At 30.9% G+C, this 14782-nt stretch overlaps 2 protein-coding genes across 4 annotated transcripts in view; both read right to left on the bottom strand.

The window, feature by feature from the left end:
• Positions 1 to 1801: 1801 nt before the first annotated feature.
• LOC101502909 (uncharacterized) lies at positions 1802 to 7977 on the bottom strand. 3 transcript variants are annotated; one of them, XM_004508091.4, is made up of 13 exons: positions 7528 to 7975; positions 6622 to 7039; positions 5903 to 6545; positions 5604 to 5644; positions 4887 to 4955; positions 4106 to 4206; positions 3916 to 3994; positions 3699 to 3797; positions 3497 to 3565; positions 3326 to 3375; positions 3143 to 3224; positions 2533 to 2627; positions 1802 to 2144 (listed from the first exon to the last, which is right to left on the bottom strand). In XM_004508091.4, the coding sequence occupies exons 1-13, from the start codon at positions 7878 to 7880 to the stop codon at positions 2015 to 2017; spliced, it is 2229 nt and encodes a 742-aa protein (XP_004508148.1). In that variant the 5' UTR covers positions 7881 to 7975; the 3' UTR covers positions 1802 to 2014. The 3 variants fall into 3 exon arrangements, 2 of the variants coding, with proteins under 2 accessions (XP_004508148.1, XP_027192743.1); XM_027336942.2 differs by having other exon boundaries at positions 6622 to 7004; positions 7528 to 7930; XR_190128.4 differs by having other exon boundaries at positions 2020 to 2144; positions 2533 to 2638; positions 7528 to 7977.
• A 1947-nt stretch (positions 7978 to 9924) lies between these two features.
• Positions 9925 to 14782, bottom strand: part of LOC101502593 (ATP-citrate synthase beta chain protein 2-like) — a 7464-nt gene continuing 2606 nt past the window's right edge. The window contains exons 4-18 of the mRNA XM_027336536.2: positions 14751 to 14782; positions 14552 to 14617; positions 14320 to 14443; positions 14103 to 14237; positions 13448 to 13508; positions 13291 to 13367; positions 13094 to 13195; positions 12866 to 12994; positions 12382 to 12517; positions 12153 to 12280; positions 11958 to 12063; positions 11692 to 11768; positions 11242 to 11312; positions 10868 to 11152; positions 9925 to 10186 (exon numbers count right to left, since the gene is read on the bottom strand). Of these exons, the coding sequence (XP_027192337.1) occupies positions 10111 to 10186; positions 10868 to 11152; positions 11242 to 11312; positions 11692 to 11768; positions 11958 to 12063; positions 12153 to 12280; positions 12382 to 12517; positions 12866 to 12994; positions 13094 to 13195; positions 13291 to 13367; positions 13448 to 13508; positions 14103 to 14237; positions 14320 to 14443; positions 14552 to 14617; positions 14751 to 14782 (1605 nt within the window). The 3' untranslated portion in view covers positions 9925 to 10110. The remainder of the gene's footprint in view (positions 10187 to 10867; positions 11153 to 11241; positions 11313 to 11691; positions 11769 to 11957; positions 12064 to 12152; positions 12281 to 12381; positions 12518 to 12865; positions 12995 to 13093; positions 13196 to 13290; positions 13368 to 13447; positions 13509 to 14102; positions 14238 to 14319; positions 14444 to 14551; positions 14618 to 14750) is intronic.

Raw genomic sequence — 14782 nt, 5'->3', positions numbered from 1 at the left:
AATCGATTTTTTTGATAAATTTTTTTAAAAAAATTCTCACCAAATTTTTCGAGAAAAAATTTGATTTTAAATTTTTTTGAGAAAAAAAAAAGTTCTTTTTATTTACTTTTTCCGGTATTTTTTCGAAAAAAAAAATTTCAAATTTTTTTCAAGACATAAAATCTCAAAATTAACAAAATATTGGTAGTGGATAAAAACCGGTTAAAAACCAAATCCAAATATAAAACATAAGTGGTTATCCAACCGATTTTAAATAAACCGGATTATAACCATATGATTTTAACCGGATATTTAAAATGGATTTGGATCCGGTTTTGGATTTGGGCCTCATAACCGGATTTTTTGCACAGCCCTAGTTGTTACATATGTTTCTTGTTTATTTGTTTTTGTCGAACTTTCAACTTATTGGCACTATTCGGTGCAAGTAAAAAATTGTTTTGGGATATTTGATATAAATTTTGTTTAAATCATGGTGGGTGGGATCCTTGGGCTTATAGAAATAGGGTCGGATCATTGGTCTTATAAAAAAGGGGTGGGATCTCTGGGCTTATAAAAAAAGGTGAGATCCTTGGGCTTATAATAAAGTGGGTGGGATCGTTGGGTAATTTTTGCTTGTTTTTTTGAGTATATTTGAGTTTAAAATAAATTTTAGTTTAAAATAAATTTTAGTTTAAAGTGAGTTAAAAGTTAAAGGTCTTGTTTGGATGCATTCAAATACATATTTGGATACGAGTGTATGAATGCATATTTGGATATTTCAAATAAACATTACTTGAGTGTGTAATCATAAAAAAAAAAGTATGTATATGAAAAGTTAGAATTGATTCATTTTCAATATGAAAGATACATGTTTTTCAATTTAGTGTGTCCGGTTACACCGTAACAAAAGTGGAATTTGAATAAACTTTTGTAAATTGATTTATATTTACGTCATTCATTTAAATATCAATTCTCAAGTCTTTGAATTGATTTAAATATCAATTCTCAAGTCTTTGGATTGACACTTTCTAGAAAGGATTCAGGTTGTGTAGAAACACACCATTTCAATCGCTTATTCAAGATTGAACATTAGGTTTAAGATCGGAATTTATGCTTTTTTAAAAAAATTAAAATTTACATTTAAATCTATATCTAAATCGTCTAATCCAATTCTCTGGAGAAGGTAATGTTCATTATCTTTTTCCTTGCTTTTCTGTAATTTTTAAGAATGAAAATAAATCTTAGTTGTGTATTTTATTATTTGAAATTGTAAACAAATGAAAAATTTCACTTAAAAAAAATGTTTTATTTACTTTTTTTGGTTAGGGCACTTGTTAAAGGCAGTTGGAAGCATCACCCTTATTTTTAATCCTTAATATACGTCTATTATTATGCCTTTACAACTCAGCATCTATGTCATCGACTATAAAATCTATGGCGGGATAAGATAATATTAGTAGTAATGTAGTACATCAGCAAATAAGCAAAGTTACAAACCTTTATGAGCCTTTTACTAATCAATTATTTAATTTGTAATAGCTGCACATTATACCAACAACTATCACACTACCGCTACTAATATTAAGAAAACAATGATTTCTTCTTAACATAGTATCCATTTAAATAATTGTGCTGAGCTGCACTTTTACTTCAAAGGTGGGTAATGATGATGGAAATTCAACCATTTTTTCCCTTTTCACTTACTACCTTCTGTACAAGTTTTATATAATGGTACAACCATTTTGCATATAAAATAAATTAAAATAAAATAAAATTGAGGTAGTAACAGACAACTAATACAAATAAAAATGACTAACCCAAATTCAACATAAAAAAGTATAGTACTCCCTTATATCTCGTTTATCTATATTACATTGGCAGATGTTGAATGAAGACCTTAGCCTCTGACCAGTTGTTTATACCATTGTATAAAAGACCAGGAACATTTATATATATATTATATGCACAAAAATATACATACTTGTGCATCATCAGCCATGTGTGACAAAGTGAAAGAATATGTCCAAGGCTGTCTCTAGGACTCCTTTCTTTGGATGCTTTCTCCGCCAGCAGACCGGGCTGCTTGGAACTGAATGACATACCATTTTTGTAACTCTCTAAGCCTTTCAAGCAGTTCCGGAAAAGTTGGTCGGAGGGTTGGATCACTGGTTAGAATGGGCAAACATATAAGTTGGTATAAGATGTTTGGTGATTGCAACACCTTGGCTTCCATACTAATGAAAATCTAATCAAACTCAAGACGTACTAGAGATACACATTCAGACACATTTTTCAACACTTTTTCAAACAAAAGCATACGAAGTGTTAGAAAGAGAGTCATATACTGTATAACTAGCAGTTCTCTACTATGTTACCTAATATTAAATAAACAAGAATGCCAATAGTTTCAATTTGATGAAACAACAATTGCTATGGATATTTTTTAGGTAAGCTTGCCACCTATTACGACACAAATCACAAGTACATTGATCTACATTCTTTGAGGTTACAACATTTATGCTTTATTCAGATCAATGAGATGAGAAGGCAAACCTGTGCCAGCAGCTCTCAATTATAGAAGCCCACCGTGGATCAATATCTTTCGGAATTTCCAAACGGTTATTCATGAACCCAACAGCTCCAATCACCTGCAAGATTCCTAAAGGAACAGTTGTTAATATATGAACCCACAGTGAAACATAGTTGCATAAAAAAGAAATATTCAGAGGTAATATCAGAAGGAACAGGACAAACACAGTTTCTGGATAAAAATATTCAGTCACTATTTTTGTGCCTCACGTAAGTTTTCTTAATAGGAGTCTGTTGCTATCACTCTATTTCTAGGGATGAAAATAGGCTAGACTATTCAACAGGAGCGTATCGCTTATAAGGGCTTTTAAAAAAGTCAGGCCAAACCTTAAACATAAGCAAATGTCAAGCAGTAGGCCAGAGTTTGACCTTGAACTTTTTAACAGGCTAGAACAATTTAATCTAAATCTAGCCCAGCCCATTTCCACCTGTCTGTTCTTAAAAAGTATAAGAAGAGCAACAATAATGAGAAATGCATTATTTTGCAGGTGGCTTTTCATTCAATAGATTTTAGTGTCTCACAATCATTTGAGTTTGTAATCTGTTTTGTAGTATGTATGCATGAAAGCAATACCTGCATTGAGTTGAGATTATCCCAAGGAATCTTTTCAGTTGCAAGTTCCCATAATATCACCCCAAAGCTGTAAACATCAGACCTGATGTTCACAAGAAGCAGCAAAAAAAGATAATCAATGGTTGACATTTATGTTAAAACATGTGTGGGAAGAGAGTAATTAAGGGGGTAGATGTAACACACTTCTCATCTGACGGTTCGTTACGAAGAACTTCTGGTGCCATCCATTGGGGCTACAAAGCAGACAAAAAAAGGTAGAATCAGTAAAAGATGTTGAGTCTCTTTAGTAGTGAAAATGTAAAGGACACAATTTCAAACAGATAAAAATCTTATGGTCCATGAAAAAAATGATACCGTTCCCCTTCCTGTCTTGGTTGTGAGATATGTTTCATGCTTAAGACGTGATAGACCAAAATCACCAACCTGTTTGGTTAACAAATAATTAAGATATGGTCCAAATTAATACAAAACAATGCTAAGAAACCCTCAAGCAATAAGTGCAAGCTCAATCCAACATTGTAGGATAAGTAGAAAATGAAAACAACAAGTGACATACCTTCACAGTCCAATTCTTATCAACTAGAAGATTTGAAGACTTCAAATCTCTATGGATGATAGGCGGGTTACAATGATGAAGATAATTTATGCCTCGTGCCTGTAATAAAGTAAGTTGTAAGTATATGTATAATTGCTTCAAACACAGTGAAAGAGGTGCTTTTTAAGATGGGATGTATGTTTCTACCAATAGATGTTTCTATTTAACAAATACTCACAATATCCAAGGCCATATGAACTCGCCGTCTCATGTCAAATTTGGGTGTGTTTCTGTGTAACAAGCGACACAAACTCCCTCTGAAGTTGTCAAGTACAAATGAAAACAACAATAATCAGCTCAGTTTAGTACTTTGTGGTGCACAGCATAACAAACTACAATCAAGATGTGAGGATACAAAGGAGTCAAACCGTGGGAGAAACTCTGTGACAATGCAGAGACGTTGAGGTGAAGTGACTGCTCCCATAAAGAGAAGAATATTTGGGTGCCGAAGTCTTTTCATGACAGATACCTTCACACAATACAATAACATATTATCAAGACAGGAAATTTTAGGAGGCTGCCAAGCACCCAAGAGGTTCAGAAGAGAAGTGATCAAAGAGGAACTCGTAAGAAAGAAGAACTTGACTTATGGCTCAACTCAATAACTAATACTTTCTGCACTAATGCAAAATTTCCGCCAATCATTTAATTAACAAAATGTAAGATTTTAAACCAAATATAATGAAATCTTGGTTAAAATCACAATATTGTGTATGAAACTAATACTATGTGGCTAATAATAAGATGCTGACTAAACTAACTAGTATTTTACTTGAAGGGTGAGTAGTGAAGACATAAATCCATTCAATCAAAAGGGAAATCAAAACATTTTTCTTTCCTTTAGATAAATAAACTAAATAATAGTGTTGTCTCCATGACCATGGAATGGGGCAACCTACCCTTGTCTTAAACTTTTTTTTAAAAGTAACTATGTCTTTCAGTTTAATTATTACTATTGCTGAACTTTGTTAAAGCATACTATGGAAACCATGCATTTATCATTTAACCTAAATGTATGGTCTTGCATTTTATGATGCTAATTAGCACTGAAAAGTTAATTTTGAACCTATGCCGACTGCCTCACCTTATTAGATTAGATTCAGTCTGTGGTCCAACATAGTCAGCATATTAGACTGAAAGAAAGCATACCTCTTGTCTGAATGACAGTATCACATCATCTGAATACTCTTGCTTTGAGAAAACCTTGACAGCAACATCCTGCAAAAAACATGAATATAATTTGACATCAGAATTGCAGTCACCAAAATGTAGTTTGTCAACCTAAAAATAACAATCCATTCTAACAATATCAGGCTTGGAGTTGTCATATACTTTTCACAGGCCTACCAGAAATACTATTGCTCCTTAATTACAAAATGTCAAATTCGACACATCAAAGGACCTCAGTTTTCAGTATACTATCTAGTAATTCATGTAGCAATATAGTTGTAACTTTGCACAATCGACGTATATGAAAAACTTAACTACATTCACACACCCCCAAAAAGGGAGAAGTACTAAAAGCAATCATCAAATAAGTTCTGGTAAATTGTGATAGGAACCAACCGGTGTTACTTAAGAAAATAGGGAAAATCCCAATTGCCTAAAAGGCCCTAAGTTTATGCAAATGACAAGATGAGCCCCTCTCTACTCACTCCTCTCTATTTATAGGCAGCATGCCTTATTTCGCCTAACTATCTCTCAACAGACCCACTAACTAATCCATTAACTAATTATCTAAGTAACTAATTAACTAACTTCTTAACCAACAATAACAGACCTATCAAATTGCTTGTAGAATAATATCCGTTTATAATGCATGAAGCCATGAACATAAAACCAGAAATTAAAGAGAAAAGAACATACTGATCCATACCACAGAGCATGATATACAGTTCCACAACAACCTGCAATTGAACAACAAAAAGGTAAGTTGGCAACACATAAAGCATAAAATTCATAATCACCACTGGGAGCTAGATATTTCGGTTTGCATGCTTGGACTCCATAAATTATCAGAGCTCCTTATAACAAACAATATTTGAAGCTGAACTCTATAAACAGAAAATGATTCAAGATTTTAAACAAATAATTGTTGTTAAAGTATAGATATTTTCAAAAGATTAGTTCTTACGCTCGACCCTTTAGTTAAGTGTGTGAGTTACCTTGTCCAATTTGTTCTCTAATCGTCAAATCCTCCCACAAAATTTCAGAATCCAAGCAATCAGTGTCTAAATCTGCTTTATTATTAACAACACAACTACCAGCACTTCCACAGCTGCTAGCACTGCTTGTGCTGTTAACATTAAACGGCGAAGACCACGACTTCGAAGCCTCATTATAAGTAGGACGATTACTTTCTCCTGCGTGGCTTTCCTGCTTCAATCCAGAAGAAACAACCTTCTGATTAACTGATTCATTTTCTTGATCATTCTGCCTCCACGGTCTAGCATCATGACCGTTCCTTGCTTCTCGATCATTTGTTTTCCACGGCCACGATGACGTTTTCTTTTGAATCCAGGCTTCAGCTTTATTGGTAGGTAAAATTTTATGAACAGGTTTTCCTTCACCCTCATCAGCAGAGTCTCTCAAAGTTTTTCCTAGTGACTTTTCTTCAACATGAAAAAACACACCACCAAAAGGGGACTGTTGCAAATCGCCTCTAGGTGTGCTAGCTCCGCTCGAATTAGCATCTTCTCTATGTTCCGAAACAACAGATTCTGAGAAACCATGTTCAGAATGATGACTTTCTCCATTATTTTCTCCTGTCCAGATTTTCGACTTAACTTTGTTACCCATCTTCGACGCCTGTTTAACAATTCTAACATCAAAACACACCATGGCATACTAAATTACATAAAATTGAAAGTTAAAAACAACTAACCAAATTTGAAATTTTAGATGTTAGACCAGCTTGAAGTGGCTGCTGAGAATCAAAGCCAAGTTTATTCGTAATGCTACTTTTAGGATGAGCCGAACCATAATCCAATTCAGCATTCTTTACACCATGAAATTGAACTCTCATTTCAAGAAAAGGCCGCGAATCACTCGAAACACAAATAATCCCAACTAAGCTACGATCATCATGATCATAAAAAGGAGTATTGGTTGTTACAGCTAAAAACCTTTCCCCCTTCTTGTTCTTGACAAGGAATTGCCCACTCCATCTCTCTCCCTTCATAACAGAGTTCACTGTATCACAAGCTAACCCCCAATCCCTAGAATCCACAATCAACTCAATCCCGTCCTTCCCCAAAACTTCATCTTCTGCATAACCATATAGATTTTCAGCACTACGGTTCCTGCATGATTATCCCCAAAACAATTTTTTGAACCAAAACAAGAAAAACCTTTAATGTAAGCTTCCATAATTCAATTCTCACAATCAACATAACAGACCATTACACATTCAACACTCATCAAATCAACGATGCACATCAATTTTTAATTATAGGTCATGGTTCTAAATTGCGGTTGCAGTTATATACTGTAAATTTTGATATTGCAACAAAACAAATGCAAATTGAAGTAGCAATTGCGATGCAGTTGTAGATACCTCTAAAACCTTAATATTGCGTCTGCAATTGTGGTAGCAAATTGAAGTCGCAGTTGCGATGCCTTTGCAGATACCTCTAAAACCTTTATATTGCAATTGCAAATATAGTTTCGATCGAAATTTAAAACTAATACATTGAATCTAATAAATCACCAACTCCATTTACTACCAAAACTAAAGAAGAAGAAGAAAAAAAAAGCAAAAATAGAAAATAATAATAAATAAAAAACTAACCAGTAAATGATACGAGAGTTAAGATCCAATATATGAACAGAATGTCCAATAGATTGCAAAATATTGAGATACTGTTTTTCAGTGAAATTGATGAGTGATTGTGAATGAGCACGAGTTTCCCTTTGAAGTGGTGATGAGTGTTTGAATGAACAAGAATTTTTGTTCCACGAACCCAATCTTGAACGTTGTGGAGAAACAGAGTGAGACCTTTGACGATGATGATGATGTTGATGATTTTCTCTGGCATCAGAAAGTTTAAGGTTTGACATTTGTTGTTTCATGTAAGCATGACCTTCTTCTAGTTCTTGGATCTTCTTCTCCACAACTTTATCTCTTTCTTCACTTCCCATCATTTTATTTCATTTATTTACAAATCAATCTTCTTCACTGTCTCTCTTTATTTAGGATACTTCTTTCTTTCTGTTTATCTTCTACAGTTGTAGTAATAAATATGAATTATCAACAACCTCTTATCTCTCCTTTCCATTTTCTTATATTCTTTTATCACAAATTTTAATTTAGTCAATTTCGGATTAATATTTACTCAAAACTCTAATAATAATAAATCACATTCTTTAAAATTAATTTTCTTAAATTTTATGGTCGAGATAAAAGCACGTAGATGTTGATCTAATGAAATGAATTTTAAAAAATATATATTTATTGTGATAATTAATTAAAATTTAAAAATATTATTGTTATAATTTTAAATAATAATATTTAATATTTTGATTTATTTTTATATAAATTTGACATAGAAGACCGTCTTTAATTTAAATTGAATCATTTAAACTATATATTAATAAAATTATATATAGATAATCTAATAAAACAAAAGATATATTATCCAATACAAGTAAAGTTTATTTTTATTACTTACTCCACCCCAAGTCAAATATGAGTTTATTATTAATTATTACCATTCTAAAAATCTGCATGTGCACGTCCCACTTATATAGCACGCGCGACCCGCATGTGTCAAGTAACTACCCGATTTTTGGGCTTTTAATATTTGTCCAATTGTTTGGAATGTGTAAGCATATATTTTTTCAACGTGATTGATATAATTTTATTTTTCTTTCTATTTAGTTTAAGTCAGTTTCACATTTCGTTTAGTCACTAATTATTATTATTTTTTATTATAAGTGTTTCTTTTTTATGTGGACTCTACTGTAACTATCTGTTTATTTATTTATAAATTTTGTGATGATGTATTCAACTAATAAAAAAAGTACGACAAACATAAAACTTTAAATTTTTTTTAATATTTTTAAGACAATTATCTTCTGCAACCAACTTAACATGAAGTTCAAAAGATGGTTTTAAATTTTTATTGATGATAGAAATCATTGCGTCATTAAAATATTATGATATTTGTTTGAAATAATTAATTTAATGATATCATGAATTTACAAGAGTTTAACTTAGAATTTTAGATTTTAAGTACACATTGTCATTTACAATGACATAAAATATCATTGAGATTATAAATTGACAAAGACAATTAAAAAGATAATTTAAAAGAATTATTTCATTAGTGAATTTCCTTTTGAAATGTATCTAAATTTTGGATTCTATATACAAATGACATGCTAACCAAATGGTATGTATCATGCAAATTGATATACATAGAATCTATCATGTAGATTGATATGTGTAGATATATCAGATCGATTGATATTTGTGATGAATTCAATTTTAGCTAATATCAATACTTATTACAAGTTAATTCATATACATCGTCAAGTTAATACAAACAAATAAGTATAAGTACTTTTAACTAATATTAATACGAAAAAATTTAATTTTTATCATAACTATCTATTAAGTTATATCTATGAATAAGTGTGATATTAACTTTGTTAATTTTTTTTACAACAATTAAACTCATCTCTTATGTAAGAAAATTTTGGGAGAAAATTTTTGTTTTAAATATAAGAAAAAGTTAATGGTTTAAAATGCATTTATTACTTAAATATTCTTTTTGCCTTTTATTTTTACTAGAAATACAATTAATATTCATATTAGTGAGTGTGAGAGTATTTAATATCAAAGTTATTTAATATTTTTTTTGAAAAAATTATATGGATTAAATAAACTTCTTAATTTTTGTGATTTATTTTGTTTGGAAATTAGATGATACCACTAAAAATTCAAAAATCTCGAATTTAAACTTTAAAAATAATATTTAACTTTACAATATTAATATTTTACAAGAATTTTTGTGATTTTTAATTTTTCTTTTTATACACAAGACACGAAAGAGGTATAAAGATTTGTGAACAAAATTTTACGAACTTAAGCAAACATTTTATATACTGTAGTATAAGTTTAAGAATTAAACTGATCCGAACTTTTGGCCCAATAGTGGAGTAATGTCATCGTGCAGAGACAATATAAAAATTTATTTTAACTAAGTTATTTCATAACAATTTTTTCATGCAACTTACAAATGGACGATGGGTTGATACCAATACATACAAAAATAAAATAAAATAAAATATTTTACCAGCATGATTCATAATTACCCAAAATATTGCTGATTTGAAGTCATTCAAAGTTCTTCCAGCCATACAGAATCCCTCATTTTGTGTAAAGTACATCCTCCCATGGATGACGATAGAGTGGTTGTTTCAATCTCTTTTGATCAAAGGTATGCCTAAAAATTTTAAATTATGAAAAATGATTTAGACTAACTCATGAATATTGTGTTTATGTGTGTTTTTCTTTGTGCTTTTGGAGCCTATATGTAGATTTTATAAGTCCAATGGGTTCCCACCAAGCACTTTTATTTGGATACCACCAAGCACAATCAATATGAGTGAGTTATGGAAGAATTTGATATCAGATGAATTTTGATGGTCTAATTAAGATCGAAAAATTTAATTTTAAAATAGATTTCATTTTTTATTTATTTTGAAATACTAAACTTAAATTTAAATTGTTTGATCTTAATCAAATGATCAAGATGTGTCTGAATGCGTATATCGTCACATAGTTATAATGATTGCTCACCATCCAAACTAACAAAAACATATATATGAAACTACAATTACATCTCACTTGTTTTCACACTAAGCATGATTGTTCAAAATATCTCTTTCTTGATTTAAAAAAAATGGGAATGCTTTCTTGACACAAATGTTAACAACTTAAACTACGGATTTTTGTTTTTATATTAATTGTTTCTTTCATTGAACTGTTTTTCTCTCTCTCATTGGATTATGCACACACTCGTCCTAAGTTATTTTATACAACGTCCACGTTTTTATGTCCAAATAACACTCTTAAAAAAAAAATACTCTTTATGTAATTATTGTTTGATTTAAATTAAACTCACCCAATTAGACCAATGGAGCGTGCGAGAATAAAAAGTCCATTGAGATAACCAATTTGCACAATTTCATCAACGTCTAGTTCAGTAAACATTCCACTACCAACAAGAAGATCCAAGAAAAGTGACCCAATTGCACCATCTATGTTTAGAATTAAGTTATTTGCCTTTGATAGTGTGTATTCTTCAACTTCATTAGCATATTCCATGTATTTCACACAAGGAAAATGCATGCGTGCATACTTCTGTAACATTTCAACTCTCTTATCTTTGTTATCCCTATTCTTGATTCTGTTTCACATGACAAAATTTATTTAATTAAATATTTAAAGTAACAACAACAAAAGCAAAAATGTCATAAATAAAGTAGTATGCATTACCTGTGCCCTATGCCTGGCACACGAATGCCCTTTTTCTTCATACTTTCAACAAATTCGTAAGGTGTAATATTCTGTAACAAGAAAAAGCATTGTATTGAATGTTGGAATTGTAGTTGGATATTCAAATATGAAATATGTCGTTAAAAGGAAAAGCAAATAAAAAATCCTTTTAGTCCTTAAATGTGAGAGACTCTCACTATTTTCTCCGTCGAAATTACATACATATTTCTAAGTGTCATTTTTATTTGTAATTTTATGGATTAAATTGACTAATAAAAAAACATTAAACGATTAAATTAACAAACTTGAAGATCAAAATTACTAATAGATTACATAGTTACACATGTTTTTTTGTTGTTGTAATTTTGATCCATTCATTTAATAACTATTGTGACATAGCCTAACAAAATTAAGGACAAAAATGAGTATTTATTCCCAAAAAAGTCCTACTCTGTCACAAGCATCCTTGAAATAACGAGCAGCATCATCAATGGCACCCCCAAACCGAGGACCAATTGTAAGCAAACCTGTTTCAAAAGCCCATTACTGATCATTGAATGGAAATATTAGTAACCATAGACATGGACATCTACTAAATTTAATATATAAATAAGATAAATCAACTTTTATCTGACTAAATTTTAATTCAACTGTCTCTTATAAAAATAATTAGAGTATTGATAATAGTTTAGTTGCAGAAAGGGAGAAGAATCTACCTGATACAAGACAAGAGACAGTGTCTTTCCCAGCCCTTGAAGCCACTATAGCATTGTGAGCACCAGAGGCACAAGGACCATGATCCGCACATAACATGATACACATCTGACCAATCATCAATGTAAATAGAAGCCATAAGATAGACGAATGATATCAATATTCAATCATTTACTATGGAATATTGAATAGTGTACCTCAATAAATTGAGCACAATAACGAGGAAGTTTGCGTTTGAACCACAAAAGAGAGATAACATCACCAACACCATAACCTTGTTCAATAATGGAAGACACAGCTACACCAGCATAGCATGGTTCCTTACCTTAACATAATATTGGAAGAGAATTATGATTTATATAACTTCAAATTTGTATCTAATACACATAGAGAAAACACCATATTTATAACTTATAAGTAGCATACCTCTCTCATCAGAGATTGTGGAAATAATATGAGATGGAACACGTACTTTTCCATTCCTAATTGCAGTGTTAAAGTCCTCTGGGATTTGTGAAGGACTTATGAGTTCCTTCACTAATGTGATCTTCCCTTCTACAACCTAACAAAAGAAAATGAAGAGACTTTCTTTAAAATATTGCTCCCTTTGGAATTTTATTTTTCTAAAAAAAAGTTGAGAAGTAAAATTATTATTAATCAAAGTGCACTAATGACTATTTTACAACTGTTTCTACGAGAATTTAAACTCTGTCATTGAGATCATACTATTATTTTGGATCGGCAAATGTTAGTATATTGATTGTTAGCATGTTATGCTAGTGTTTTTTCTTTCACCGGAATTTTACAAAATCAAATTATACAAGGTCAATTTCTTACGACGGAGTTGATAGTCGTGGACAATTAGAAAAAGTCTCAATTAGAGAGATGCAAAATTTGAAGATAAACTAACCAATTTGTCAAATGTCTCTTTTATTGCAGCTTCAAAATCTTCATATGAAGTGGGAACAACAGCTCCAGCTTCTCTTAGTGCTTTATTCTTTGCTTGAGCAGAATTCACCTCACCACCAATTTTAGCTCCCTAATTTATGGTAATGCATGCTTTAATTGAGAATCAGTCACACACAAAATGACCAAATTGTACTTCAAATTTGAAGAGTCCTGTACAAGTTTCACTAACCCAAGCAACAATTGGTTTTGTCACTTTCCCTTGTTTAAGTGCTTCTAATATAGAAAACTCATCACTCCCATGAAGTTCACCAAGTACCACCATCATTTTAACCTAATTAAGGATTAAAGTGAATATATCAATTACAAGAAAGTGATACATTACTCCAAATTGATATTACCTCAAAATGAAAGTAAAAAAAAAACTACCTGTGGTATGTTATTAAACCTTAAAACATGGTCAGAAAGCGTGGAGCAAGGTAAAACATATCCTCCAATAGAAATCCCTATAATAACAAAATAGAATATAACTTAGACACTAGAATTAAGAAATTAATACAGAAAGTTAAAATAAAAACAACAGTACCTTCATAAATTCCATCAGTTGCACAAGCAATAGTGTTGTATAATTTATTGGACAACTCACCCTGTAGTTTCAATTATAAGGATGTCTTTTATCAAAACCATGACAGTATACATTAGAAGGGTCCAAAAGAAATAAAGCTTGTAACTATAAGCCACCATTTGGTAATCTAACATTAGATAAAAGTAATTTTACTTGCAAAATGTATGCACATTATCCTAATTATAGTAGATATTACCATTATTTTAGCAGAGAGGGGAAAATTCTAGTTCCTATTGTCATAAAATCCTTCCTTGCAAATAGGGTTGGAAATAGACAAAATTGAACTATTATTTACAAGGTCTAAGTCTGGTCTAATAAAAACAATTAAGATCTAAATTTGATCTGTTACTTATCAAAGACTTATTTTTCAGTTTTGGTATGAACTTTTTCAAAGTTTGATATAATTTGTGAATCTACTTAAAAACTTATTTCATATTAACTTCTTCAAAAATAGGTCTTCATCACTCGTGAACAATAAAATAAAGAGCTCTACAAAATATTAAAAGGTAAGTCTATGAAATCTGATTCTTTCATAGGAGTATAAAATGAAAATATTTATCCTCAAAATGAAAAGGATGGCAATGACATAAGCAATAACATGAATAACTATACTTACAGATTTATAAACAAATCCAACAGATCCAGGGCTATATAGCTTGCAATGAATTATATTTTCAATAGTTCCAACAGTATCACCTATCTTAAAAGCACCAGCTTGAATGCCTCCAACATTGGTCGGACCAATAACAACCTAACACATCATGATCACTAATGAGTATCCTCATATTAATCTATTGTGTGAATTTGATTTCAATTTCAATTTCTCTTCTAACCTTATTGTTTACCCGAGCACATGCAATCAATTGTTTAGTGTCTGACTCAGATACAACTTCAGAAATAATAGAAACAACTCTAATTGTTGGCTGCTTCAGTGCAGCCAAAGATGATGCAACAACACTGCAAGTTAATCACATTATTCTCATTGTATTGTGCAATAAAATACTCCTAAACTCAAAACAGCAACAGCAATGATAAATTAATAATGATATTTTAAAGTATATTTACCTTCCAAATGTTGCAAAATTGATTAACACATCAGCATTTGGATGTGCAACACAAGCTACTTCAATGCTGCAAAAAAATAAAGTCATTGCATTTCATAACATATTACTTTGTATTTTGGTAACATTTATGGAATTTTAGTGTCTAAAGTTACTGTTGAAATAACATTATTGATTTTTAATTTGGATTGAAGAACACATACGAAGAATAAACAGGGATGAGAATTTCCTGCTG

Source organism: Cicer arietinum, chromosome 7 (assembly GCF_000331145.2).
Source record: "Cicer arietinum cultivar CDC Frontier isolate Library 1 chromosome 7, Cicar.CDCFrontier_v2.0, whole genome shotgun sequence".
In the NCBI taxonomy this organism is placed as follows: Eukaryota; Viridiplantae; Streptophyta; class Magnoliopsida; order Fabales; family Fabaceae; genus Cicer; species Cicer arietinum.
Note: the sequence above shows the minus strand (reverse complement) of the source record. Positions and strands in the feature narration are given on the sequence as shown.

What these genes read in the sequence shown, in the direction of transcription:
- LOC101502909 (XM_004508091.4), bottom strand. Translation starts at nt 7,880, where the DNA reads ATGATGGGAAGTGAAGAAAGAGATAAAGTTGTGGAGAAGAAGATCCAA. An exon ending in TAGAGAACAAATTGGACAAG is followed by an intron (nt 5,645 to 5,902) that starts GTAACTCACACA and finishes GTTCAATTGCAG; the next exon opens with GTTGTTGTGGAACTGTATAT. An exon ending in TACTGTCATTCAGACAAGAG is followed by an intron (nt 4,207 to 4,886) that starts GTATGCTTTCTT and finishes TATTGTGTGAAG; the next exon opens with GTATCTGTCATGAAAAGACT.